General features: G+C 42.8%; 1 protein-coding gene across 1 annotated transcript in view; it reads left to right on the forward strand.

The window, feature by feature from the left end:
• Nucleotides 1-24,340, forward strand: part of RBPJ (recombination signal binding protein for immunoglobulin kappa J region) — a 128,311-nt gene extending 103,971 nt beyond the window's left edge. Inside the window, exons 5-12 of the mRNA XM_038752490.1 lie at nt 7,420-7,585; nt 11,724-11,898; nt 12,361-12,498; nt 12,682-12,794; nt 16,768-16,908; nt 18,096-18,251; nt 19,183-19,286; nt 22,229-24,340. Of these exons, the coding sequence (XP_038608418.1) occupies nt 7,420-7,585; nt 11,724-11,898; nt 12,361-12,498; nt 12,682-12,794; nt 16,768-16,908; nt 18,096-18,251; nt 19,183-19,286; nt 22,229-22,544 (1,309 nt within the window). The 3' untranslated portion in view covers nt 22,545-24,340. The remainder of the gene's footprint in view (nt 1-7,419; nt 7,586-11,723; nt 11,899-12,360; nt 12,499-12,681; nt 12,795-16,767; nt 16,909-18,095; nt 18,252-19,182; nt 19,287-22,228) is intronic.
• Nucleotides 24,341-24,639: the final 299 nt, after the last annotated feature.

Consider the following 24,639-nt stretch of genomic DNA (forward strand, 5'->3'; position numbering starts at 1 on the left):
CTGCCATGGATGTATAGGTACATGTATACCTGCATATATGTATATATGTTTGTACATATTCATTACTCTATTTATTTATTTATTTTATTTGTACATATCTATTCTATTTTATTTTGTTAGTATGTTTGGTTTTGTTCTCTGTCTCCCCCTTTTAGACTGTGAGCCCGCTGTTGGGTAGGGACTGTCTCTAGATGTTGCCAATTTGTACTTCCCAAGCACTTAGTACAGTGCTCTGCACATAGTAAGCGCTCAATAAATGCGATTGATGATGGATGGAAAGTTGTTTGGGAATGAAGGAACTTTCTTCCAGCAACACACATCCATCTGGATAGGAGGAGATGTGCTGTAGGAAGGAATAGCTGTATACTTGTCCCCAGTGCCCATCAAGGCACATTTGCCAAAGACAGAGTCTGTCCTAAATATAACCCCTGGTTGTAGGAGCACCATTGGTGCCGGTTGGATGCCCAACTCAGCAGGCTCTGTGGGGCTCCTTTATGCCACACACATTGGCCCTGACTGTGGATTCCCTACTGCACAGGCGGGACTTTGTGGGCACTCCAGGCTCCCCAGAGCGCTTCACACTGCTGGAACCCCCCCAGTCAAGAAGCCAGTGACGGGGGGAGACCACATCCTCTCTCTTCATTAGCTCCCGTTGAAGGTGTTAAAAGATTTGTGAGCAAAGGAGGAACCCCTGGAGCAGTTTTTACAACACTACCTCAGGCTTTAACTAGTGGATTTGTTTTCATTTCATTTTGAAGTTGGGCATTTTTGACAGGGAGAATAGCGGGGGGATTCCTTCTCTTTTAAAGCAAAAAGATTCCAGTTGTGTGAAACGAAAACCGTGGAAGATGTCCTTTTTATGTATTGGCACTGCTGCAACTTGCTCCCTAACGGAAAGTCATCCTTTAATTAAGCAGGTTGCCATGACCCAAGAGAGTACATGTTTTTTTCAGGTAAATTTCGAGTGAGAGTGGCATTTCTGAATTGCACAGATGAAATAGGAGGAGTCTGGGAGTCAGACCTGGGTTCCTCCACTTTTCCGTTGTATGTGTGACCTTGGGTAAGTCTCTTAACTCTCTGTGCAGATGCTTCGTCTGTAAAATGGGGAACATGGACTGTGAGCCCCATGTGGGCCATGGACTGCCTAACTTGATTAGCTATAGTAAGCACTTAAATACCATTAAAAAAGTGAACTGAAGTAGTGGCCCTTTGCTATTCATTGTCATTCACTCGATCCTATTTATTGAGCGCTTACTGTATGCAAAGCACTGTTCCAAGCGCTTGGGAGAGTACAATATAAAAACAAAAAGACCATATTCCTGCCCTCAGTGAGTTCACAGTTTGGGGGCGGGGGGGCATTAATATAAATAAGTTAATGCCCTTGCTGCGATGTTCAACTGTTTTTGGGGGGTTTTTTGAGCCCGTGTTAGTACAGCTCAACAATTCTCTGCTGCGCAACAAGCACTGAAGGGCTCTGCAATTGAATACAATTTAAGATTTTTATCTTAACTTTTAGTCTGTCTCCCTCAACCCCCTTAGACACTCCTATTTTTCAGATCTACCTACCGATTGCTCTGCCTATGAACACCGCAGTGTAGAGGTCTCATCCCCAGTTGAAATTATTCCCAGTCCCGTGTGTCCATCCTCCCATCCCAATCCCCCCACCACCCCCCGGCCCTGCTTCCTCATCTGAAGTAGTGGACATTGCATTTTTCCCAAATCTGAGTCAATCGTTTCTTCACTACACTTTTAACAGATGATTGTCATCTTTTATGTAGATTTTTTGAAACCTCCTCACCCAACACACTACACTTCCTATATTTATTTATGTTAATGGCTACCTCCCCCTCTAGACTGCAAGCCCACCGTGGGGGGAACATATCTACCAACTGTATCATATTCTCCCAAATGCTGTGCAGTGCTCTGCATACAAGTGCTCAATAAATACGATTGATTTTTAGGGGATAGCTGCCATAGTCTTCTCCATCCTTCATTTTTACCATGCCTTTGATCTCTTCAGCACTCTATTGGAGTTTAAATTGCATTGCAGGTCAGGACTGGCATCTAATACTCTATTTTAGGGGGTTCCAGACCGTGTCGCTTTCCTTGTTGGAGCCAGCTCTCCCGCCTCTTGACTAGTTCCTTCATTGTTTTCTCATCCCACTCCGCTTTCCGAAGTTTCCCTCTGGCATAAGATACCCTCTTCCCATCAAACCCACTTCCTTCATTCATACAACTTTTGAGATGTCATTTCCTCCTTGAAACGTAGGTCCCCCGACTAGTTAGAAGAGAGAGAGAACCAATTTCTACCGATAACAGCATTTGTTTCCTCTGCATTTAACCCCTTTGCTGGGGCACAATATAAAAACTGTATTCAGTTAGGGATTTAGTCGCTGTTCAGTTAGTAATAGTAGCAGTTGTATTTATTAAGCACTCCTTGTGTGCAGAACACTGTAGTAAGCTCTGGGAGAGAATACACAGTTGAGTTTCAGTTGTTGACGTGGCCTTCTGTAGTTCTGCCTGGGTTAACGTCAGCAGCGTGGCTCAGTGGAAAAGAGCACGGACTTTGGAGTCGGAGGTCATGGGTTCAAATCCCGGCTCCGCCAGTTGTCAGCCGTGTGCCTTTGGGCAAGTCACTTCACTTCTCTGTGCCTCAGTTCCCTCGTCTGTAAAATGGGGGTTAAGACTGCGAGCCCCCTGTGGGACAACCTATCGCCTTGTAACCTCCCCGGCGCTTAGAACAGTGCTTTGCACATAGTAAGAGCTTAATAAATGTCATCATGATGATGATGATGATCCGTCTTGAACAGTAAGCTTACTCTATATAGTGTCTGATCATTCAGTCAGTAGTTATTTATTGAGCGCTTACTGCCTGCGGAGCACTGTACTAAGCACTTGGGAGATTGTGTCACTAAATGGGTTTAAAGATGAGTGCCTTAATTCTACAAAGTGACACAGTAAAGCGCTCAACAAATATCATCATCATCATCCTGGAAGTTCTTTTTTGAAGTGAAATTACACAAAGAATGCATTTATCTGTATGATGCCGGTAGTGGCTAATAGAAAGCTCTGTTAGTGCCCAGTTGTATGTTATTTTTAACCAGATAGAGGCACCATAAAGCAAACCTCGTTAAGGGGATCTCAGATTCAATATCCTTGCAAATATCTTCCCCTGCTGTCCGTGATTGTGGTATCTGTTAAGCGCTTACTCTGTGCCAGGCACTTTACTAAGCATTGGAGTGGATACAAGCAAATTGGCTTGGGACACTGTCCCTGTCCCACACAGGACTCACCTTCTTAGGCCCCATTTTGCAGATGAGGTAACTGAGGCACAGAGAAGTGAAGTGACTTGCCCAAGGTCACACAGCAGACAAGTGGTGGAGCCGTGATTAGGACCTACGACTTTCTGAGTCCCGGCCCTGGTGCGGTGCGTTATCCCGTGTTACCCTAATATAAGAATAATTACATCAGGTGAGCCACCAATGTGCATTTTCCGGTTAAATCAATCCATCAGTGGTATTTATTGAGCGCTTGCTGTGTGCAGAGCAGTGTACTAAACTCTTGGGAGGGAACACTATAACAGAGCTGGGAGAAGCAGCGTGGCTCAGGGGAAAGAGCCCGGGCTTTGGAGTCAGAGGTCATGGGTTCAAATCCCAACTCCACCACTTGTCGGAAGTGTGACTTGGGGCAAGTCACTTCACTTCTCTGGGCCTCAGTTCCCTCATCTGTAAAATGGGGATTAAGACTGTGAGCCCCCAGTGGGACAACCTGATCACCTTGTAACCTCCCCAGCGCTTAGAACAGTGCTTTGCACATAGTAAGCGCTTAATAAATGCCATTATTATTATTTTTTTATTATTATTATTATTATTAGACACACTTCCCTGCCCACACACAGTGGGTCTTCCCTAAAGGAGTTCACAGCTTTGCAATGTGTCGTTCAGGTAGTTGTATTACCAGAAAAGACTTATCCAGCTACTCTTTTGAGTCCCAAATCAAAGCTTCTTTCGCTCCGTCTAAGCTTTCCGGAGCTAAAACCCTTGTCGGCCTAATGATGTTTGAAAGGAACTTCTATTAGCATCCTTCCCAGATTTTCCAGGGAAGAATCAATCAGTCAATCGTATTTATTGAGCGCTTACTGTGTGCAGAGCGCTGTACCAAGCGCTTGGGAAGTCCAAGTTGGCAACATCTAGAGACGGTCCCTTCCCAACAGCGGGCTCACAGTCTAGAAGGGGGAGACAGAGAACAAAACCAAACATATTAAGAAAATAAAATGAATAGGATAGATATGTACAAGTAAAATAAATAAATACGATTGAATGAATGAATGAATAGAGTAAGAAGTCTGGTGTTTGTCTCCCTCTTGTGGAAGAGAAGAGCATTGGTTTTCACAGCCGCGTCCCTTCCAAACTAATGAAAACGTACAAAAGAGAGATCCTCATTGTCCCTGGGGGATATTCTTCCCAAACAGTTATTTTACAATGTGATAAGCATTGGTTTTCACAACCACGTCCCTTCCAAACTAATGAAAACATACAAAAGAGAGATCCCCATTGTCCCTGGGGGATATTCTTCCCAAACAGTTATTTTACAATGTGATAAGCAAGTCTCTTGAAGGCGAATCGGCTTCCAATCAGATTTGGAAAAATAATAGTGGTAAATTAGCTGCAAAGAGGGGAAAGAGACTGTTACAAGACCTTCAAGGAAAAACAGAATACTTGATGCTTAGAGTGAACATGGACTGTGAGCCCACTGTTGGGTGGGGACCGTCTCTATATGTTGCCAACTTGTACTTCCCAAGTGCTTAGTACAGTGCTCGGCACACAGTAAGCACTCAATAAATACGAGTGATTGATTGACTAAAAAGGGAATAATAATAATAATGATGTTTATTAAGTGCTTGCTATGTGCAAAGCACTGTTCTAAGCGCTGGGGAGGTTACAAGGTGATCAGGTTGTCCCACTGGGGGCTCACAGTCTTAATCCCCATTTTACAGGTGAGCTAACTGAGGCACAGAGAAGTTAAGTGATTTGCCCAAAGTCATACAGCTGACAATTAGTGGAGCCGGGATTTGAACCCATGACCTCTGACTCCAAAGCCCGTGCTCTTTCCCCTGGGCCACGCCGCTTCTCCGAAGAAAGGGAAGAAAGGGAACTGTGAGATCCCAGGATGAGGAGACTGCAGTGGTGGAAAGGGCAAGATAAAACACAAAGAAACCTGGAAAATGAGCTCGCAGCTGAAGAGCGGGATAACCAAAGGAGAATAATGGCAAGAAATGATGCTAAGCAGTGGTGGAAAGGAGGGAAAATATGAACGTAGAAAGGGATCGAATACTAAGTGGATTTGAATGTCAGAAAAAAACAAGACTTGTGAACGGCTGTTAAAAATTGCCAGGAAAACAAACAGTATAATTTAACTGCACAGACATAGAATAGGAGCTTGGAGTGTTCAGAGAAAGATTTATGAAGAAATTTTTAAGTTCTAGAATCCCATAGGAAGAGAAGGGAAGAAAAGGTGAGAAGAGACAGTGACTACAAGTGCAGATTACATTGGATTGTAAATATGAAATTGGGAAAGGCAATCAAATTAGTTTGGCAGGCACCAGAGTTAAATATGAAGGAGAAAAACAAGGATTCGAAGACCCTCCAAACATTCAAATGACTAAGAGTGTGCAGTGCTCTCATTTTACTCTTCCTGCCCTCCTGTTACTTCATTTTCTGTGGGCTGTTTTTCCTCTCTTGTCCATTCTTATAGTTCGTTTTTCACTTAGCAGTTGCATTGGCAGCCAAGATCTGGAATAAATATAAATGTAAAATTTGGCCCCATAGGTTGCATTTTTGTTCTGTTTTGTAGAAGTGATCTGTTAAGAAAAAAATGCACATACCATAACTGCATTTGAAAACGGTTGATGTCTGAATTTGGTTTTTATCGGCTATAAAGAGTAACTTTTTTTCTAGAGAACTCAGGCCGTCATTGTCTTCTCATTCTCTCAGAAGAGCAGAATCAGGGAAAAATGTAACTACACTCAGGGACTTCACCACGCAGATACAAATACCATTTTGGAGTCAGGCCCAGCAACTGAACCTCATTCTTGCTGTGTTGGGGGTAGGATAAACCTCTTGCTCTTTCTCCGCTCACCCCATTTCAAGTCTCCTAAAGCCAGGGCGCTTGACCAAACGAAATTGCCCCTCTCCAGTTCATACTTCACTCTCCTGTCTGGATAATTTTTTTTCTAAAACATTATTCTATTTTGCTCTTTCTAGAGTGTAGTACAGTGCCCTGCACACAGTGGGCAATCATGATAGATGTTTTTACTTATAGCTCCTCAATGGTTACCAGGCTCTGTCCTCATTAACTCCCGACGATTGGTTTTAGGGTCCTCCCTTAATGCTTTCGGGCCTTTTACCTTATCTGCCGTTTGCACTCTTCATTCTTCCTAAGATCATCATATCTCAGTGCTCTGCTCTTGTCTCATCCCTTTCTGACCCCTTGTTAATATCTTTCCTCCTGCCTGTGTGGCCTAATGTAGGCCGTAATCCCAGCTCTGCTGCTTGTCTACTCTTCGGCCTTGGATAAGTCACTTCAGTTTGCTCTGCCTCAGTTTCCTCATCTGTAAAAGGAGAATGAAATAGCTGTTCTCCCTCCTACGTAGACCGTGAGCCTCTTGTCGGGCAGGCACTGTGACTTCTGAGTTGTATCTACCCCAGTGCATAGTAAGAGCTTTTATAAGTACCATCATTGTTATTATTATTACCATTTCCACCTTAGTTCTCTCTTCATCTTCAGTGCCCTTGTAGAAATCTCATCCAAGAGGTTTTCCCTGATGAGTTTTTCTTCCTGGGTCATAGCCTTTACAACTAACACCCAGCACTTAGGCACTACCACCTGTAGCACTTGGGCACATCATAATTTGCATATCCTCCTTTTTAAATATGTGCTTTTCTACATGCCCATCTTTCTAGCCTCCTCTTTCTAGTATCTGTAAATAAGTTGTGTATGTGTCTCTCTCTCCTTGTAAGTTCCTTGAGGCAAGAAGTGTGTCTTCTACCGCTATTGTACTCTCCCAAGCACTTAGTCTGGGGCTCCACACACAGTAAATGCTCAGTAAGTACTGCTGATTGATTGTATTGGGCTTCCAGCCTCACTTTTGTGATGCATTACCCCAGTACCACTCACTTTTGTGATGCATTACCCCAGGACCACAAAAGTCTCACTAATTATTTCAAATTAAAGAGGGCACTGTGCTGCATGGAGGCTTAAGAGATCATTTCTGTCCTCACTTGTCCGTGTGGTCTGGGTTTAGTTCTGTAGCTTCAGTAAAGGAACTGTTACCTCTGTGTCACTAAATTGGAAAGTTCAACCCTGACTGTTTCTACAGCTAGAGTTTGTGAACCTAATCTTTCTTTTGTTCATCTTTAGGTTTTTTTGTCCACCTCCTTGTGTGTATCTTATGGGCAGTGGATGGAAGAAAAAAAAAGAGCAAATGGAACGGGATGGTTGTTCTGAACAAGAATCTCAACCGTGCGCTTTTATTGGAATAGGAAATAGTGACCAAGAAATGCAGCAGCTGAACTTGGAAGGAAAGGTAGAACAAGCATATGTGTTTCCTTCCAGAGTCTTCTTGGGGGTTGGTCATAACTTGCTCGTCAATTATTAGAGTGTGCCGTGTCTTGTGGAGTTTAGATAATAGAAATGGAGCGAGGTAGGCTTGGAAAGATGAATCGGGAACGGCCGGCCCAGGGATGAGTTTTCCGCAGTGAGCATGCTGGGTGCCACCTCTAAAGGACCCCCCTCTGCTCCCGCAATCATCAGCTGGTTCAAGGAGCAACCTGTGTGCCCGTCCCCAAAGATCCCCCAGCAAGCTTGAGTTACTCCCTCTTTGCCACGTGAGTCCCGTCTGCCACCCTCGATCCCCCATCTTCAGTCTGATTCCACGGCCTTGTTTCTAGGAAACTAGGATAAAGCTGTTTTCCCTTCCTTTGCCTCCTTGATCTGCTTCCTGTCCAGAAGTAACATGACGCTGGCGAGTCCTGTCGAGCACCCCTTTGCGTTTGGAAATTCAGATTTGGTAAAAAAAGCCGGTTTGATTTGTTTCCTCACGTCCAGGTCAGAGCAGGAAAAAGATGGTGCAACCAAAGGAGGGGAAGGGAGGGATTGCCACAGGCAGCCCCATCTCAGTTTTGAACTTTTTGTAAATTAGCCCGTGGGACAGATGGCCTTCCTATTTGACACTTTCTGTTAATGTCTAACCTTACTTTTCGGCTCCAGCAAAAAAATTTAAACGGTTAATTCTTGCCTTGACATGCCCGTGTAGTTCTACATTCAAAGTCACCGTTAGAAAATCCCCCTTCCACTGGGGCATTTACTTCAACTTTGCTACATTTAATAGTGCACTTTATTTTAATCAGTACCATTCTATATCCCCTAAACTATTTTTTGTTTTATTCAAGTGGAATTTGTAAGTCCTCTGCACACCCCCTCTCCCCCCCGTGTGTGTGCACGCACACGCATTTGTGTTTGTATTTGTGTTGTAGAGACACTAAACATTTTTTCCAAGGAAACTTTTCGTAGTCCCAATTCCAACCAAGTTCAACAGTAACTCAAAAAGTAATTGATGTTATCAGATTTTGTCATATCGAATTCATGGGAAATATAAAAAAAACTGGTCTGTGCATGATTAGTTTTATCTTGAATTTACACAAAATATTTGGACATGGTAGGAATTCAAGGGTGCAAAGGATTAAAAGTCCCCGAAAGATAAGACAGGGGCCTTCTGAGAAATTTTAACTGAAGCGTTCATGAAAAATCGGCCACTTTGCCTGCTTAGATTATCCTCCGTATCCTTTGCATCCTCTGTTTTAGGAAGCATATCAACCTGCCTTGCGGCTTTACCTGTAAATTTTTTTTTTTTTTGAAACAGTCACCTTCCTTGTTGTCAAAACCCATTCTTCATAGATAGATTTCAGATAAACTAGTTGTCATTAATTTGATTTCTTATTTGGTAGGGCACCCCTGAGCCTAATAATAACAATAACTGTGGTATTTGTTCAGCGCTTACTACGTACTAAGTGCTGGGGTGTTTACACGCAAATCAGGTTGGACATAGTCCCACATGGGGCTCACGTTCTCAATCCCCATTTTTACAGATAAGGTAACTGAGGGACAGAAAAGTTAAGTGACTTGACCAAGGCCACACAGCAGACAAGCGGCAGAGCCGCGATTAGAACCCATGACCTTTTGACTCCCAAGCCCGTGCTTTGTCCACTAGGTCATGTTGCTTCTCTAGCTTTTCTTCCTTCTGTTTTCCTTTTCATTCTCCCTGCCTCCTGCCAGGATTATTTCAAGGTTGTTGCTGCAAGCCAGCAAAAGGATATTTATTCAGTTTGGCTTTGTTCAGAACAGTCTACGATATCCTTGTCTTGAAGAACATGGGGCTGGTCTTTTTGAAGCTGCACTAGATACTCATAGTATTTTTTTTTGCTTTGCGCAGTTATATATTGCCGTTTCTGAGGTGTTAGCTGTTGTAACTCTCCAGCTTGCTAAAAGTAATATACTAATTGCCATCAAACTTCTTTGAAGCCTTAGCGTGTTTTTGAGGAGTGGTGACTTTTTACAGTTTTGTTCTCCATGGGTTCAAATTCAGCACTTGGGGGTTAGTCATGCTCAAATCCAGTAGTATTTATCTAAAGTAGGTGTAGGAAACTATCATTTGGACCCTTCCTTGATTCCGTATGTTTTGGCTGTATTTCAAGCACCCTAGAAACTGATATTTGAATGATTTCGAGGAGAAATGAACAACCTTTGCTTGCCTGTAATCCTCATTTTTTTCCTTGCTTAAATCTGCTAGTATTGCCACCACTTCTTCACAATTGTATATAATGAACTCTGTGAGTACTTTTTGCTATGTGCCGCTAAACTTCACCTTTTCCTCCTTTCCTATATGTCCTGTATAGACTGTACCCAGCTGTGTTGACATTCCAATTAAGCAATGCCACCAAATTTCAGCTATTCCCATTAGACGGTCACCACCTCCATCGAGACACACTTTTAGTTTTGCTCCCTGCATTAGTGTCGCTGTACACCCCAGTACATGAATCTTCATTTTCATAGACCTCGTCTTATGTTGCAGAACAATTCCATAGTTTAGGCTTAATTTGACTACAGTGCTGTCACTTTAAAAGTATGGCGGACCAATGGCTCCAGCCACTGCAGCTCACAGATGCTTTGAGCGCTTTGGAGATCCTCGGATGAAAGGCGCTATGTGAGTGCAAAGTGTTGTTGTTTTTATTATCCTTATTTTTAGTGGCTTCATTTTAATTTGCTTTCTGCAGAGCAAATCTTCTCTATTGCAAAAACCAAATTAAGGAAGGAATGCGAATGTCAAGCAAGCATCTAGCTTTAAAATCTCTCTTGGCTACAGAGAAACTTGAGCTAAATCAATAGTTCCGTTCTGCTGCTAAGGCAGATGATCGAATGAGGAACTCGAGTAAAAGTTCATTAGCCATTTCCCAAATCATACTGCTGGTAAAAGAACTGATTAAACACAAACGGCATCAAATCATACCGGCTCATGCTTTCCTTCCAAAATAGATCTTGGGTAGGCTGAAAAGAATCACACCTCATTGTCAAGGATGACAGTGGTGGAAAACCATGTTGCATTTTAAATATAAATTCAAAAGTAGCCCGCCACATTCCTAATGTTTTAGGTATGTATTCTGGTTGTCCGTTTAAAAGCATCCTTTGAAATGCAAATACCCTAACATTGTTAATACTTATCATTGCCACGGTATATTTTCCGGCAACTGGCAGGCTTGACTCTTCGGAGTGACACTATCAGTTCAATAACTGAGATGGTTTACTGGCCCAGTGAACCACCGCATCACAGCCTGGGTTTTTTGTTTTTTGGGGTTTTTTTTTTGTTTTTTGGGGGTTGTTTTTGTATTCTTTTCCTTTTTATCCCAAAATATGGTTTTTTTTTTTCCTTTTGGTATTAACCGCGTGTTGATTTTTGGTGCATGGAGTCACCATTTCCCTTTTTATATTTGGTGTCATCCATTCTGGGCCTTTTGCTGCGAGTGTTTGGATACTGATCACTACTTAATTATAGATAAGAAAAATGTGTGCACTCTTTAATCAATCAGTGAATGGTGTTTATTGAGCACTTACTGTGTGCAGAGCACTGTACTAAACGCTTGGGAGAGTACACTAGGTTAGTAGACACAATCCCATGCCCTCAAAGAGTCCACAATCTAGTGGGAGGGGCACTAAGTATATCCTTAGATTCTTTGAGAGCTTGGCACGGCTAAATTTTGCTAAAATCTTCTCCACAGAATTTGAGAGCCTTATTTTTACCTTTTCTTTGCAGAAAGACAATCATAGATTTTAAAAAATAGTTTCTGTAAAAAAAAAAAACTGCTACAACTTTCTCCTATCTTTGAATAATATTTCTTTGAAATGACATTTAAAGGTTTGTAAAGTAAGGAAGAAATGTGTGTATATAAGAGGAAGAAATGATATGGTAGTGTTTCAAATAATTGATTGGGGGAGGGAGGTTGACCACCTTTTAAAAGTGTGCTGTTTTTTAAAAAATTCCTTTTATTTTGACAGTAAGATTTACTGTCAGTGGAATTTCACAAATCCTAACTCGGCATGGCCCCTGAATATTAGATAGCCAAATGCTTAACTGTTGTTTGTAGTGCAAGTAAACCTCTTTGTGTTCACAGAATTATTGCACAGCCAAAACGTTGTACATATCAGATTCAGACAAGCGAAAGCACTTCATGTTATCTGTAAAAATGTTTTACGGCAATAGCGATGATATTGGGGTGTTTCTCAGCAAAAGGATCAAAGTCATCTCCAAGCCTTCTAAAAAGAAGCAGTCATTGAAAAACGCTGACTGTAAGTATGGTTTTCTGCCTGTCAGGCTTCGGCCTGACCAATGTGCCTTTTTGTCCTCGATTGTATTTAAAAGCACTGCTTAAAGGGAAGTGAAACACAGGTTTTATGTTTTCCATTATCGCTAGGTCGTGTCTAGCTCCTTATTGATGGGAGTCCACTCTTATTTGTCTGCACATAATCTCATAAACCCGTCTTTTCAGTTTAGATTGTTGCCCCAAAATCTGGGTTATGAAGCCGTAAAAGACATAAATCATGGTATGTTCAGTGTTTGAGTGCTTAGTACAATGCTCTGCACCCAGTCATCACTATCGATTGATTGTCTGCATTCTCACTGGTACTGTATTGGACAGAGCCTGACGGCAGTACAATTGAGTCAGTAGAGCTGAAAATAGTGAATGATCAAATAAACCACAGGCCCTTCTGAAAAGAACATGTGACTACAGGATACGTTTTTACTTGCAGTATGCATCGCATCAGGGACAAAAGTGGCACTATTTAATCGACTTCGCTCCCAAACAGTAAGCACCAGATATTTGCATGTAGAAGGAGGCAATTTCCATGCCAGCTCGCAACAATGGGGCGCCTTTTACATTCATCTCTGTAAGTAATGCGTGCCTTTCACATTTCCCCCCCCTCCTTGGGGCCTTCTAATTGCATTTTAAAACCTGCAATTAAAAGGCAACCGTGTATGGCTGAATTACTTTTTTTTATCTTGCAACTATCTTCATCAGACAAAGTTAGGTAAGGAACTTAATGACACAGAATTTGGTCTGTTTTGTGCAGTGGATGATGATGAATCAGAAGGAGAAGAATTCACGGTGCGAGATGGCTACATCCATTATGGACAAACAGTCAAACTTGTGTGTTCAGTTACAGGCATGGCACTCCCAAGATTGGTATAGTCCACTTTTACCTTCTTAATACGTACTAAAACTATTATTTGCAGTAGGCTAATCGCTAAATTAAAGTTGAGTTGCATCCTGAAGTACTCATTCATCATTTGTTTTTTGTTAAGATGACTTCATAACCATTGCATTGATCATTTTTAGTTCTCTTTCTGATCGTGTTCCCTTATGACATTCCCCAAAGCCCTCCTTTTCTGTTGTGCTCTGTTTTCAAATGTGCTCTGGGGGAATATTTTTCCTTTGCTTAGTATTGACGCTAATGGCGGCAGGCTAAGTGATATTTAGGAGAGGCACCCTAAATTCTATTATGAGCTCTGTCGGGAAGTCCACTGCTCCGTCTTCATTGTCTGGGGCAGGAGAAAGAAAACCGGAATTAGTCCTGGTAGAGCTTGAGCTCTCCACAGACAGAGAAGTTCTGATTCAGGAGAACAATCCCGAACATCGACCAGTCCCCGAGTTACATGAGAAGGATGAGTTGTTTGTATTCCTGTCCAAGTGAGTCATTGTAAAGGGGGACAGGGCGGTTTTTCTCGAGCAGGGACAAATGCTGATTTTTAACAGAGTGTTCCGAACCAAGTAAAAACACTCCTTGTAGCTTCAGGACCCCGATGACCTGTAGGTATTTTAAAGATGACCGACAAGGGTCGTCTCGTTTAAAATAAGAGGCAGGTGTGGGCCGAGTTCCGTAGCACACAGGGAAAGACGTGCATCGAGAAAGTCGCCAGTATCTAAGCTTACCCTTTTTTATTCTTATTTTAGGTTCCCCGCAATAGTTCACCAGCTCCCCTTCCGTGAGGCATCTCAGCAGAGCCTCTGCCGGGAGATAACCCTCCCCGGAGCCCTGCTGGAACAAGGAGCCAGCCTAGAACAGGTCAGGTAAGCACTGTTTGGTTTCTTTCTTTGGTTGTTGCTTATTTTACTACCTGGCGTAGTTTTGCAAGGTGATTGGGTTGCTATTTGGGTTCAGTATCCCAAGGGATATAAACTACAATAGTACTTTGCAAAACTGGAGCACCTAGTAAAAAGCAAGCAAACAAACAAAAAAACCAACAGCACTTACCTGGTCTTTCCTGTTTTCCTCTCTCCCTGTCTGACTCTCTGTTCCAGTGTGGTCCTTTGGTTGCGTTGGCGTGAAATGCCAAAACGCGTGCTGGCCCGCCAGTGGGAGCATTATGCTAGCTTTTAGACATGGATGCAAAGGGATCGGTGGGGGAAGAAAAGTTGAGATTGTTTAGCAAGTGTACCCAGTTCTCAGTAAATTGCAGTCTAAAGTTCCTGCTCATTTGAAGGTCTCTCTTTAAAGTTTCCAAGCTGGCTGTCCAAAGGCACTCAGCTTTGGCTATTGAGTGGAAAAGGCTAACATAAAAAACATCGGAAAGAGCTGTGTTTAGGGTTGTGATGCCATTTAGTATCTTGTTGTAGAGCGCTGAGTCGAGTGAAACTCTGGGACTCAGCGGGCCTGTTCTGTGGTCCCAGGCAAGCGTCGCAGCGCACATCAGAGGCTGAGCTAGGCCAGAAGCCGGCCCAGGCCTATTGCTGGAAGACGCTGCCCTGGCCTGCTGAAAGATGTAATTCCAGAAACCTGGGAGACCGTCACATAGCTGGAGAAATGCTACACTAGCTCAGCAGCTGGGGGCCAAGGGAAAGGGGAAGCAGGTTCTAGGCTCAGGGTCCTCAGACTGGTGCGGGGCTAAGTGGACTAAACGTTCCACGAGGGCAGCAACCCTGGTCTTGATCTCTATTATTGGCTATTGTAACTGAGGCTCACCCGGATCTATTTTGTGAGCGGTGTCAGGGGAGTAATTCTGTCCTTTTATTGCTCAAGCCTCCTGGAGCCCTTGAGGATGCACTTGGGATGCCTAAGCATGGAGCCTCAGGAGTCTCCCCTGGCATGACGTGTCGAATGAGGGGGTCTTGCCTTCCCTCGGTGAGGCCAGTAGAGAGAGGGGCTCAGAAGAGAGTCTAGATCCAGCTGTCACCTTCATTGAGTCTGCAGGGACAGAAGCCAGGTGTACTTGAACTTTCTGGGGCGGTCTGAGCTGAGGTTGACCTTTTAACCATTTCCAGTTCAATCTTCATACATTTGGGGGACTCTGGAGAGAGACAGGGTTTCCCACTGCTTGTTCCCTAAGATAAGGAACACCACGCATACCCTCGAGAGCCCTAAATGTGCTCTTTGAGGCATGTGGGTGAGTCCTTTGTGCATGTGTCTTGTCGAGTTCGGTCCTCTTATATAATATAATATATTGTTATTATATAGCTCTCCTGTTCTGACGTAGGCAGGTGCATCTCCTGCCCTTCCTCTATGCCTTTTATCTGCACCAGTAAGCTTTCTTTTTCTCAGGAGCATAGAGGAAATAAAGTTTACTTGTACAGATAAGATTGGGGAGGAGTCTGGCTAAAAGAACTATTTGGAAGGGTGATTTTTAGATGGGGTAATTCCTTTTCTTTCAGTTCCTGGGGCCTGAAGTTGGAGAGTGATGCTGGGGGAATATCGAGTCCACAGTTAGATAATCTTGGATCCTTCGTTACTGGCATTAACAGCTTAAATCAGTCAGTCGATCGGTGGTACTAAGCACTTGGGAAACATCTGGTCTTTTAACAGTTATCTACACATGTATTATTTTCAGATTGAACCAGGAGTCTCTGTGAGTTACTTTAGGTTACCCGAAAGCTGTAGTAAGTACCCTCTTGAGCTCAAGAAGCAACACAGAGTGTAAACTCCTGATGGGCAGGGAATGTGTCAACTAGCCCACTTTGTATTTCCCAAGCACTTGGTACAGTGTTTGGAATCCAGTGAAAGCTCAGTCGATACTACAACTACTACTCTGTTTGATAATAATCACACTTAAAGATCAGCAGTTGAGAGAACAAGACATGTTTTACCTCCCGAGTGCAGGGAAAAGAACGCAAAAGCCGGAGGAAACCGGCCGAAATGATGGGCAGGTTTCCACTGGTTCGGTTTCCCCCAGGCAGACCGAAGTCATTTAAAATCATAAATGTGAGGATAGATCAGAAACCGGAACCAACACAAAGAATCACATTCTTTGTACCAAGCAAGAAAAAGTGAAAAAGGTGTGGAATTCATCCGAAGGAAGCGCTGTCATTACAGATCGTTTAGGGTTCTTGGAATATTGGGTTGTCAACTCCTTTTTACTCTGTCTCCAAGTTCAAAAAGATAAAATTTAAACATAAAGGAATCTTAATGAACTTTTTTTAAAAATCAGTTTTTTAAGATGAGAAATTATGCAGAGTACTGTCGCTTACATAGTACTCGGTCAATGAAAAAAATAAGATTAAAATTAAGGATGGGGCTATTACTCATGTTTTGGCTTATTAAAATAAATGAAGTTTAGTGCTTAATGGCTTGGTCTTTCAGAATGTCATATTTGCTGCATTTACATGATGCTTTTGGCCACATTAGTGAAAGCTAAAATGTGTCTGCTGTAGGAATTCAATGAAATAATATTTTAATCTGCCTTAAGGTTGGATAAAGGAAAGTTCTCTAGCAAAGTAACTTCCACAACCTCAGTAATCTAATCTTTCCATTTGCTAGCCTCATGGAAGGAATTACTGTCAGTTCTCCTACAACACAGAATTTTGTTCTTAATGAAATGTGTGAGCCTTACCGTCTTTGTTGATGCACACAACCATTTCTTCCACATCGCATTATATCCAGATGATGGTGCATTGTCAGAAGACTGTCCCCAATATAATTCCCTGTAATGAATGGAAAAGCACGTAGTGAAAGTGTGTGTTTGGGAAACTGACTGTACTTCCTCTGAGCAACCCGAATAATTTCCCATTTGAAATTTTGTCTATTTGTCAAGACATTGGCACTAAAGATTGCTAATTCTGTATTTGTCCCGAGGAAATGGTAACCTCCTATTAACCTGATCATTTTGAAATTATAGACATTATAGCTCAGTAAGTGTATGAGCATTGTTTGTTGTTGTTCAAATAGATAATTCGAAAAGTCGATAAACAGACCGCGTTACTGGACGCAGATGATCCGGTGTCCCAGCTCCATAAGTGTGCATTTTACCTTAAGGATACAGAAAGAATGTACTTGTGCCTTTCCCAAGAGAGAATAATCCAGTTTCAAGTGAGTTAAATATTTGTCACAAATATGTAAGCGTGATTGTTATCCCTGTTTTCTTTCATTATAAAAGAGATTGCTCCAGGGAATCAATGGTATTTAATGAGCACTTACTTCGTGCCGAACACTGTTCTATGTGTTTGGGAGGGTTCAGTACAGCAGAGTTGGTGGACACTTTTCATGCCCCAAACAAGCTTACAGTCTAGAGGAAACATGAAATTAGCCTGCAGTGATGTTATATTTCTGTCACTCTTTGGCAATAAAACTTCAAATCATCACTCTTTTAAAGTATGCTGTAGGTAGGCCAAACTAGTCATGGTGACCCCATTCAAAAATTGCCATAAGAAATACAGCCAGGCCCCTTGGGAAGGATGTGTAAGAACCCCGGCCCGATGAAACAGTTGATGGCCACACTTCGAGGATTCTCCGCATAGGCGACCCATCCAAGGGTGGATAGACTTTCTCTCTCTGGAAATGTAGAACAGGCATTTCTACACACTTCCAGGGGTCCAAAATCCAAAGAGCAGTGGTTTTCAGACCCTGCTGTGCAGGATGGAGGAATCTTTAGCGGGAAGTAAAGATCCATGTTCTCCCCTCCCCTTTCTGTCTGCAGCTCTAGCGACGTTTTACGGAAATTGGCTACAGGGGAGACTCTGTTGTCTCCTTAGTTTAGAAAGCAGTTAGTGAGTGAGAAAAATACAACGAAAATGTAAAAAGACTCTATTGAAAATCTGTTTTTCAGCTGGCTTTTTTGGTTTTTGGGTTTTTTTTTTAAAGGGCAAGAAATAGAAGCATGAGAGTCTTGGAGGTCTTGTTCATTCATTCATTCATTCAATCGTATTTATTGAGCGCTTACTGTGTGAAGAGCACTGTACTCAGCGCTTGGGAAGTACAAGTTGGCAACATATAGAGACAGTCCCTACCCAACAGCGGGCTTGTTGCAGACATGTCCTTATACTCTACTATTTCCCGGGCCTGTATTTAATTTTAATGATGGTCTCCCCCTGTAGATTGAAAGGTCCTCGTGGGCGTGACTGCCGACTCTTTTATTTGTTTTCTCCCGAGCTCTTAGTACAGTGCTCTGCACGCAGTAAGCGCTCAATAAATGCCATTGATTGACTGGATCGGTGTGTTGTATTTACGTAGCTTGCCCCAAGTGGTTTTGCTTGTAAAAACTGTCCTCTCTCCTTCAGGCCACTCCATGCCCCAAAGAACCAAATAAAGAGATGATCAATGATGGAGCTTCTTGGACAATCATTAGTACGGATAAGGCAGAATACACATTTTATGAGGGGATGGGACCTGTCCATGCTCCAGTAACACCTGTGCCTGTGGTAGAAAGTCTTCAGGTGAGTCGATTGCCAGTTGAGTTTCTCTGTTCTCTGTTGTAAGTGCTTTCAGATTCAGTTATTCCTGTTTTTTTAAATAAAATACGCTTTTGGCACCCATTTTAGTGTTTGAGAACCACCATGGCCTAGTGGAAAGAGCATGGGCCTAGGAGTTGTAAGACCTGAGTTCTGATTTTGACTCTGCCAAATGCCTGCTCTGTGACCTCGGGCAAATCACTTAACTTCTCGGTGCCTCAGTTTCCTCACTTGTAGAATGGGGATACAATACCTGTTCTCCCTTTTACTTAGGCTGGGAACTCAGTGTGGGACAGGGTCTGTGTCCAATCTGATTAGCCTGTATCTACCGCAGCACTTAGAACAGTGCTTGACACATAGTAAACGCTTAACAAATTCCATAATTATTATTAAATCGAGAAAAAAAAATCCTTTCGGTGAAATGTTTTTGATTCAGTCCAAGATTTTGAAATAAAGTAAGTGAAGTAAAAAATGAAATCTGGCTTGTGAAGTGAAAATCTGCCAGATTCAGTGACTCCTGGAAACTAGAGATGTTTATGAAAATCAAAGAGCCTAAATGAAGATTGAAGTGTGTCTTTCCTTCATTATGGCTACAATGTCCCAGAGAGAAATAGGAGTCCAAGAAATGGAAGTAAATCCTGGGTTATTAAAAGGCAACTGGAAGGAAAACAATTGAAGCTATTCTGTTTGACTCACCTATGAAACCAAAGAAAAAACGGAGTCCCTTGATGAGATTCTTGGCCTCAGAGCAAGTGATTTGGGGAAAGGATTTCCAGCAGGGTTTTTAATAGCTGGATTGAAAGCTACTCCTCGGTTTCATCTTGTTTTGTTTTTCTAGTAGAAAATGAGTTTGCATAACATTCAGCAGTGTACCTATTTCCACCAATGTGTTTCTGATTGCCTGTGTGTGTTGCAGTTGAATGGCGGCGGGGATGTAGCAATGCTAGAACTTACAGGACAGAATTTCACTCCAAATTTACGTGTCTGGTTTGGGGATGTGGAAGCCGAAACCATGTACAGGTGTGGTAACTCTTTCTAAAGTTCTGGGTTTTCCTGCTTCCTTGGGTTGGTTTTCCCTTCCTGTTGTGTGTCAGATTCCTCTTGTTGCCAGGATATGTGTGGGTTTTCCAGCTACTAAGAGAAGCACGGGAAGCAGCTTGGCTCAGTGCAAAGAGCAGGGGCTTTGGAGTCAGAGGTCATGGGTTCAAATCCTGGCTCTGCCAGTTGTCAGCTGTGTGACTTTGAGCAAGTCACTTCACTTCTCTGTGCCTCAGTTCCCTCATCTGTAAATTGGGGATTAAGACTGTGAGCCCCCCATGGAACAACCTGATCACCTTGTAACCTCCCCAGCGCTTAGAACAGTGCCTTGCACATAGTAAGTGCTTAATAAATGCCATTATTGTTATTATTAGTGTGGCCTTATGAAAAGAGCACAGGCCTTGAAGTAAGAGGACCTGAGTTCTAATCCCAGCCCGACCACTTTTCTGCTGTGTGACCTTGGGCAAGTCACTGAACTTCTCTGTGCCTTAGTTCGGGAGCCGGGGCGGGGGGTATTCCTTCCTTCTTTCCTTCATTCAGTTATTCATTCAGTCGTATTTGTTGAGCGCTTACTTTCATTCATTCATTCAATTGCATTTATTGAGCGCTTACTGTGTGCAGAGCACTGTACTAAGCGCTTGGGAAGTATAAGTTGGCGACATACAGAGATGGTCCCTACCCAACAACGGGCCCACAGTCTAGAAGGGGGAGACAGACAACAAAAAAAAACATGTGGACAGGTGTCAAGTCATCAGAATAAATAGAAGTAAAGCTAGATGCACATTATTAGCAAAATAAATAGAATAGTAAATATGTACAAGCTTACTGTGTGCAGAGCACTGGACTAAGCGCTTGGGAAGGACAAGTTGGCAACAGGAGGCCTTCCCAGACTGAGCCCCCTCCTCCCCCTCTCCATCACCCCCGCCTTGCCTCCTTCCCTTCCCCACAGCGCCTGTATATATGTGTATGTGCTTGTACATATTTATTACTCTATTTTACTTGTACATATCTGTTCTATTTATTTTATTTTGCTAATATGTTTGGTTTTGTTCTCTGTCTCCCCCTTCTAGACTGTGAGCCCACTGTTGGGCAGGGACCGTCTCTATATGTTGCCAACTTGTACTTCCCAAGCGCTTAGTACAGTGCTCTGCACACAGTAAGCGCTCAGTAAATACGATTGATTGATTCCCTCATCTGGAGAATGGGGATTCAATGCCCCCACCCCCATTCTCCCTCCTACTTGGATTGTGAACCCCATGGGGGAACTGATTATCTCGTGTCTACCCCAGCGCTTAGTACAGTGCTTGGCACACAGGACGCACTTATCAAATACCACTGTTAGTACTAGACTGTACTCTAGACTGTAAGATCACTGTGGGTCGAGAATGTGTCTGTTTCATCGTACTCTCCACACAGTAAGCACTCAGAATGAGAGGCAGCGTGGCCTAGTGGATAGTGCCCAGGCCTGGGCGTCTAATCCCGGCTCCACCACGTGACTGCCGTGTGACCTTGGCCAATCAATCAATCGTATTTATTGAGCGCTTACTGTGTGCAGAGCACTGTACTAAGCGCTTGGGAAGTACAAGTTGGCAACACATAGAGACAGTCCCTGCCCAGCAGTGGGCTCACAGTCTAGAAGGGGGAGACAGAGAACAAAACCAAACATATTAACAAAATAAAATAAATAGAATAGATATGTACAAGTAAAATAAATAGAGGAATAAATATGTACAAACATATATACAGGTGAATAAATGCTGTCAAAAAAAATAATAATGATTGAATGGTCGTTATTATTGGGGGATAATAATGATGACTGAATAATAATAATAATAATGATGGCATTTGTTAAGCGCTTACTATGTGCAAAGCACTGTTCTAAGCGCTGGGGGGGATACAATGTGATCAAGTTGTCCCACGTGGGGCTCACAGTCTTAATCCCCATTTTTACAGATGAGGGAACTGAGGCTCAGAGAAGTTAAGTGACTTGCCCAAGGTCACACAGCAGACTTGTGGCGGAGCTGGGATTCGAACCCATGATGTCTGACTCCAAAGCCCGGGCTCTTTCCACTGAGCCACACTGCTTCTCTAATGATCATTATTATGTGGGGGGGGGGCGGTCACGGGCCTGGGGGTGACAAAATAACATAATAAATAGAATAGATATGTACAAGTAAAATAAGTAGAGTAATAAATATGTACAAACATATATACATATATACAGGTTAATAAATTCTGTCAAAAAAAATAATAGTGATGACTGAATGATCATTATTATTGGGGGATAATAATGATGACTGAATGATCATTATTATGGGGTGGTCACGGGCCTGGGGGTGACCAAATTACAAAATAAAATAAATAGAATAGATATGTACAAGTAAAATAGAGTAATAAATACGTACAAGCATATATACATATATACAGGTTAAATGCTGTCAAAAAAAATAATAGTGATGACTGAATGATTATTATTGGGGGATAATAATGATGACTGAATGATCATTATTATGGGGGGGGTGTCACGGGCCTGGGGGTGACCAAATAACAAAATAAAATAAATGGAATAGATATGTACAAGTAAAATAAATAGAGTAATAAATAATAAAGTCACTTCACTCCTCTGGGCCTCAGTCCCCTCATCTGTAAAATCCATTCATTCGGTTGTATTGATTGAGCGCTTGCAGTGTGCAGAGCACTGTACTAAGCAGTTGGGAGAGTACAACACAACAATCAATAGTCACATGAGGATTAAGACTGTGAGCCCCGTGCGGGACAGGGACTGTGTCCAACTAGATTACATCGTGTCTACCCCAGCGCTTAACAAATATCATCTTCTTCTTCTTCTTCTTCTTATAAATATGATGGACCGACTGACTACCAAGATCTCTCTCCCCCACCCCGCTCCCCGTTTTCCTCTCCAGATGCGCGGAGAGCATGCTCTGTGTTGTCCCAGACATTTCCGCATTCCGAGAAGGTTGGAGATGGGTCCGTCAGCCAGTTCAAGTCCCAGTAACTTTGGTCCGTAACGACGGGATAATCTATTCCACCAGCCTTACCTTTACGTACACCCCGGAACCCGGGCCCCGGCCCCACTGCAGCGCGGCGGGCGCCATCCTCCGAGCCAACTCGAGCCTCCTGGCCTCTAACGAACCGAACACGAACAGCGAGGGAAGTTACACAAACGTCAGCACAAACCCAACCAACGTCACATCATCCACAGCGACGGTAGTGTCCTAACTACCGTCGAGCGCGAGGACTCGGGCGGACTTCTGAGTGCTGCAGACGAGGAAAACGGAGCGGGCTTTTGCGGTTTTCTGGAGAAACGGTTTGCCATCCTCGGTGACGATACTCTTTGAACCCCGTTACCTGCAAGTGCTAATTTGAAAAGCCGAAGCCACAATAAAAAAAAAAAAAAAATACAACGAAAATGTAAAAAGACTCTATTGAAAATCTATTTTTCAGCTGTTTTTTTTTTTTTTTTTGGTTTTTGGTTTTTGGTTTTTGGTTTTTTTTTTTAAAGGACAAGAAATAGAAACGTGGCTGGGATAAAAGTTAAGCAAACTAGAAAACATGAACATAACATAGTTTTTACGGACCAAGGAACTTGTATAAGCTTTAGTAAAAGGTACATTTTCACCATACCTTTTTTGTATCACAGCATATAGTACACTTTTGTTACCAAATAGTTTATATTTTTTTTTTTCCTCTGAGGTTTTGCTCCGAAGTATATTCAGGTTCCAGGCCTGGCCATGCTTGTATAATCTAATTACCATACTCTTCCAGTTTAAAAAAATATATATTTTTGGTCTGTGGCTGGAACTGTTCCTTTTTTTAAACTGAAGTCTTGTGACTTTTTATGAACTGAAATTATTTTGATTTCAGCAAGTAGAACCTTGTAAAGGCCAGCATATTTTTTTTAAGATTATATGAAGTCTGTGCAAAAGCTTTAAAAAAAGATGCCTCTGCCTTGCCTCCAATACATGCAATGTATGTTAACTTAGTGGTCTATTTTCAGTCATTGTTGATAGTTATTTCTGTGTTTTCCTTTTTTAAAAAATTGTATTTATAGTGGTAATTCAAGATGTTCTAACATTTACGTGAATTCAGATGGGGCGGTTCCAACGGTCATGTCGGACCGTCAAGTCACAGAAAATGTTGGTGTTTGAAGGGTTTTTTTTTTTCTTTTTTAAATTTCAAATCATTAACTCATCAATGTTTTCCAGGAGCTGTTCAGGTGTCCCGTCCCGTCCCGTCCCCCCCACCCTTTATCTTGTACATAACGTGTATTACGTGTAAGTTAAACTTTGTTTTTCAATGTGGAATGTTCCCAATGGCTTCATTTGGCCTGTTTGGCGTGTGACAAAAGTAGCAGGAGAAGTATTTGCTACCAGAGAGATTGTTAGGTTGTGCCCCCTTCTTATGTGAGGAGAGGAATTCAACAAAAGCATGTTTTTATTGCCTTTACATCTTTTCTTTAGTAGATTAGGGCAAACCATAGGTGTAAATAAGAAATAAGAAGATGCTTTTGTTAGTTCAACTAAAGAAAGTAGCGGGAATGCAGTACTTAGAAATGGATAGATGAGAGATTTTGAAACTACAACACATCATCTTCCCTGACACCACCCTTCCCAACTCCGCCCTCACAAGGACAGCACCCATTCAGGTCCGGACTTGGTGGCATTCAGCAGGTTTTTGTCTGCCTCGCACTCTGAACTTGCCATTTTTTACATCGTCTCCATTCCCGTCCTTTACCTTGACTGCATTTTTGGTTAATGTCCTGGAAACGGCAGCAGAACCACTGGGATACATGGTCCCCGTACTCTGTGTTTGTGTGCGCGCGCGTGCGTGTGTGTGTTTCGGCTTGCAGAGCATCGCCTGGTAAATGCAGCCACCCTTCCTTAGAGTAAAAACTACCTCTGCATCATGGCAAGTCCTCACTGTCCCGTAACAAGAGCCGCAAGTACCTTGTGAATGCCAACAAACCCCGGGTTTCTTGCAGCGATCGTCACACGAAGCAGTGCTTTCGGTGGGGGGGGGGGGGGGGGGGTGTCTCCCGGTCCGTTGGAGGAGGTTTTCGCTGACCACTTTTAAAGACAAATCTGAAACATCGTAAAGCCGTGTCTCCTCCTCCGCCTGTTCGCTTTCCCGTCGGCTTTTTTTTTTTTTTGAAACAAATTTTTGGCTGGGTTTACGCCTCTGGAAATGTTTTTTGGTTTGTTTTTGTTTTTGCCTGTGTTAATCGTTTCGGTCTCTAGCCTGAGAAGGGAGAAGTCAATTGTAAAACACTTTCTGTTGTCAAATCAGTGCCACTGTGTTGCTCTCCTACCACGGG

This window comes from Tachyglossus aculeatus, chromosome 10 (assembly GCF_015852505.1).
Source record: "Tachyglossus aculeatus isolate mTacAcu1 chromosome 10, mTacAcu1.pri, whole genome shotgun sequence".
Taxonomy (NCBI): Eukaryota; Metazoa; Chordata; class Mammalia; order Monotremata; family Tachyglossidae; genus Tachyglossus; species Tachyglossus aculeatus.